The sequence below is a fragment of the Entamoeba nuttalli genome (genome assembly GCF_000257125.1).
Source record: "Entamoeba nuttalli P19 unplaced genomic scaffold asmbl_2461, whole genome shotgun sequence".
Lineage (NCBI taxonomy): Eukaryota > Evosea > Mastigamoebida > Endamoebidae > Entamoeba > Entamoeba nuttalli.
The window spans coordinates 1-4,836 of record NW_008575341.1 but is presented as its reverse complement, the minus strand read 5'-3'; the positions used below and the strand labels follow the sequence as shown (position 1 = coordinate 4,836).

Here is a 4,836-nt window from a genome sequence, read left to right as displayed (position 1 = left end):
TCTTCTCAAATTGTTTCGGTTTGAAGAGCTTAAACAAATGTACTTGTTTATGACTGTTACTCAACCATGTTATCGTGTGACTGTAGACCAACTTCTCTCCATGTCAATATTTGAAAATCCTGATGCTAAGGTTTTTCCTAGCGTTTTATGATTCTTATTTATTCTTTCGGCAAAAGAAAAACTCTTTTTCTAATTTCTTCTTTCAATAAAACGAGATTTCAATTATTCTATATTATTTACTTGAACCTAAGAAACTTCCATTTGTTGTCTTTGCCATTTTGCGTTTCATCATCTCTTCAGTAGCTTTTAACTCTCCTGTCATTCTTGGAGTGGATTGAGGCTGAAACACATTAATTACACCAACTTTTGAACTTTTAGTTTTTGCTTGTCTCTTTTCTTCTTTTGGTTCTTCAGGTTTCACTTCAGAAAGTTTTTCTACATTTAATTGATTTGATAACGCTCGGTCAACTAACATATCCATCACTCCAATAGAATGTCCTTTTGTAGTATTAGCAGTACAAAAGTCTTGAATTGTAATACATCTAGAGTCATAAGGGAATGTCATCTCATGAAGGTTCCTCTTCTCAATAAATCTAATACATGACTCTCTAATAACACGACCTAATGAATAAATTAAAGACCTTTGAAGAGTTAATAATGTACTGCTTGTTTGATTTGATTTAATTTGATAAATTCCATTATGAAGGATTTTAATTTCAATAAGTAATTTTTCTGGGTTTTCTTCAGATTTCTCATTATTTTCTCCCCAATATATCTCAATAAGATCTTCTATCTTGTCATTGACAGGAATTAAACTTTTAACATGATAAATTACATCAACAAAATCATCTTGATAACAAATCATACGTTCTTTATCTTCATATCCCTCTTTTAATCCCTCAAATCCTGTTGTAGAACGAATAACTCCAAGTTCTTGAATAAACTGCATAAATTCTTTGGTAATTCCTTGTTCTTTGTTTTGAATAGAAATTCCAACATGAGTTCTATTTGACATTTTATCAATTTCATCTAATGTTTCTAAAACTTGAAGACTTGTTTTAATTGGGGTTAATCGTTTCCAAAAGTTAGAACTACAGAATCCCATTGTTGTTAAAAACAATCGAACAGCATAATATTTTGTACCATGTTGAACATTCATAATATCAACATACTTTGGTTGTGGAATATCTTCCTCTAATGGGGGTTGATATTTATCTTCCTTTATCTTGATATAAGAGTCAATATTGCATGCTGAAACATTTTCAAGTCTTTGAAGTTCTTCTAGTACTTTTTCATCAGATAAAATAACTAAATTGTCTCGTTCAGGTTTATCAATAATGTCCATATGTTTGTGTTGTGATTGGATAATTTTATCGTCAACCTCATTTAATGAAATCAAGTATCCTTTCTTTCCAATACAATCACGTACAAGAACCATAAATTGTTTTTCTCCTGAAATATTTTTAAAAGGTAATTCAATAAATGATAAGATTACCGTATTATCAACAGTAACAATATAGATATAATCCAATACATTTTTGATGTTATTTTTCATAAGTATATCAACAATATTCTTTTCACTTACTTGACAATTTAATAATTGACTTCCAAATATTGGTTTGGGAATCATAAGGTGTTGATACACAAAAGCAATGGATTGAGATAATGACATTGTAAAATATTCTAATCCTTCATTTGGAATATCACTCAATCTCATTAAAGTACGTTTTTTATCATATCCTTCAACAGATGTAAGTTTCTTGTATAATGCAGTTAACTTTTTCATTTGGTCTTGAGTAATATTCTTCATAATACTTTGATAATAAAGGGTAATTACACTAAGACAATCTCCCATAATAACTAAATTCATATTTCTTATCCATTGATTGAAGAGTTCATTGAGAATATCAAACAAACTATTGATAAATTCATCAGACTTAGGAATAAATGAATGATATTTAATCAAATTTTTGAGAATAGTAAATATTAAACGATGAATTTCTGGTTTAGAAGTAACAAATAAAGTAGAATGATTAATTTCTATTAATTTAACAAAGTACCAAGCTAAACCACCAACAGTTTTTGGAGGGACTTGATTTAATGTTGATATATTAAAATCTTCTTGTGGTTTATTGAATGGAAGTTCTTGAATAAAGTAACGATTTATAAGTGTTAATATAGATGCTATTCTTGAAGCATCTACTTCATGTTTAAGAAGTAAATATAAATTTAATACAATGAGAGATTGAATAGAATATTTTTCTTCAAATTCAGGACTTTGTTTAGGAATAAAATGAATTTGTGAAGAATCAGGAAGATACATTAATGATGCAAGTAGGTCTATAAAAACAGTATGATAATCAACAAAAATTGTTTCTTTTAATAAACTAGCACGATGAACTGCATATAATGCTGTTTTAGCAAGAATTTCCATTCCTTCAAATGATTTTCCAATAAGACTAACATATCCTTTTAAACCAATAGCTAAAACTTTTTCACTTTCAGATGATAAAGCATAAGATAAAGCATAATATAAATTATCTAATGATTGTTTTGTAAATGTTGTATATTCACAAGTACTAATAAAAATTTTTAATAATGTTTCCATTGCACAACAAACTCCTTGTTCAAATTTTAAGTGAGAAGGTAAAATAACACATTGAAATAATATATTATATACTCTTAATATTGTTTCTCCAGTACAATGGTATTGAATCATATAATCAACTTGTTCTGATATTGACTGAATAATAACTTCAACAACAGATGCATTATTACTAATAAGTGGTGTTCCAATAAAATGTAAACAACAAATCCAAAAATTATATGCATATTTTGGTGCAATAACATTTTGTATTGTTGTATTTTCTTTAAATCCATCTAATGAAATAAGACATTCTTTATTATTATATAATTGATTCATTACACCTTCTGTAACTTTTTTCATAAGTACTTTCCATTGTTGTGCAACTGGAAGAAGAATACTCCATGTTTTATGATGTTGAATAATTGACATCCAAAGTAATTTATCTTGAGGTAATAATTTAATCCAAGCACGATATAAAGTATTAATAACACGACCACTAATCTCATCTGCTAAATTACTTTTTTTTTCTTTTGCTTTATAAAAATTACTTGATACATTTGAACTAACAATAGCAGTAATACTTTGTTTAGGCATAGTTGCAAGTGAATGAATTGCTCCAATTAATAAACAAATAACATTATGAGTATCAACAACATTATCATTTAATGCTAAATCATATATATCCATGACTCTATTACAAAATTCAACCATTTGATTTGTTTGATTTGTTGAACAAGAGCGTTGAGTAAAAATTAATGAAAGATGTTCTAACATACAATTTAAATACTTTTGTCGATTATCTTGAATTGCCTTAGGAATATGTTCTCCAAATAACCATTGATGATAAATACTAATTGTATTTCCAATAGTTTGACTTGATTCCATTGGAAGAACAAAAGCAAATCCTAATGACTCTAATAAATATTCAAAATGTGTTGGTGTTTTAATTTTTTGATTGAACTCTTCAATATTATTAATTATTTGATTACTAACATTTGTAGCAATCAATGTTTGAATAGAATTTTCAAACATTTGATAAATATTGGATGTAGGTAAATATTCTTTTAATCCAAGTTGATTTGTTGTGTCAATAAACATTATTTCTAATTAACAAATTTTTTAATTCTTTTTCTTTCTTTTCAAAATTTCTTTTCTTTTACTTTAAAAAAAACTTCTTTTTTATTTTTCTTCTAATAAAAAATTGTAATAAAAAGTATTTCAATTCAATTTGAATTAATTGATATGTGTTTATACCATATCTTATTCAAGACAAACCTTCTTTTTAAACTATTGGCTTATATGATGCAATTAAAATTTCTTCAAGTTCAGTAACAGTTGCTTTCTTTGGATTATACTTACTGTATTGTGATTCTAATGTAGTTACAGCAATATCATGAATAGCATCTTTCCATTCTTTTTCATCAATACCACATTGTGCAAATCCAGTTGCACTTTCTGTTCCTTTAAGTAACATTTCACATTCAGAAGCAAGTGATTCAGCAGCATTATTTCCTGGATTTAATCCTGTTCTATCACAAATTCTTCCAAACCTTTCCATTACATCATATTTCTTTAATTGAGATTGTCCTTCTATTGGAACTTTTGCATTATATCGAATAATATGTGGTAATAAAATACCAGCAACTCTACCATGATGGATATGGAAATGATTAGCAATTTTATAGGCTAAGGCATGAACAAGTCCAAGATATGCATTACCATGTGCCATACCAGCAATAGTAGAAGCATTATGTAAATTAGCACGAGCACAAGAACATCCATTATAACCATTAACTAAGTTCTTAAAAATTATTTGAAGTGCTTCAAGACACATACCATTAGCAAAATCATTAGCATAAGTAGAGATATAAGCTTCAATAGAATGAGATAACATATCAAATCCATTATCAGCAAGTGTTCGTTTAGGTACAGTATAAGTAAATTCTGGATCAACAATAGCAACAGATGGAATTAAATTATAATGTGCAATTGGATATGTAATATTAGTTTTTTCATCAACTATTATACAGAATGGTGAAACTTCACTTCCATTTCCTGATGTAGTTGGGACACAAATTAAACGTGCTTTCTCACCAACTTCTGGTCCACTAAAAACATTTTCTTTAATGTCAGCAAATTGAGTTGGTATGTCTTGAAGTTTAAGTTCTGGATGTTCATATAACATCCACATAATTTTAGCTACACACATAACTGATCCACCTCCAATAGCAATAATATTATCTGGTCCA

General features: G+C 27.7%; 2 protein-coding genes across 2 annotated transcripts; both read right to left on the bottom strand.

Annotated features, from left to right (window-relative positions):
* Window positions 1–232: 232 nt before the first annotated feature.
* Window positions 233–3,685, bottom strand: ENU1_026410 (hypothetical protein; the record flags this gene model as incomplete). Its single annotated transcript, XM_008857161.1, has 1 exon — window positions 233–3,685. One exon carries the CDS (start codon window positions 3,683–3,685, stop codon window positions 233–235), a length of 3,453 nt encoding a protein of 1,150 aa, XP_008855383.1.
* Window positions 3,686–3,869: 184 nt separating this feature from the next.
* Window positions 3,870–4,778, bottom strand: ENU1_026400 (alcohol dehydrogenase, putative; the record flags this gene model as incomplete). The annotated part of the gene is made up of 1 exon (XM_008857160.1): window positions 3,870–4,778. The coding sequence occupies one exon, from the start codon at window positions 4,776–4,778 to the stop codon at window positions 3,870–3,872; it is 909 nt and encodes a 302-aa protein (XP_008855382.1).
* Window positions 4,779–4,836: the final 58 nt, after the last annotated feature.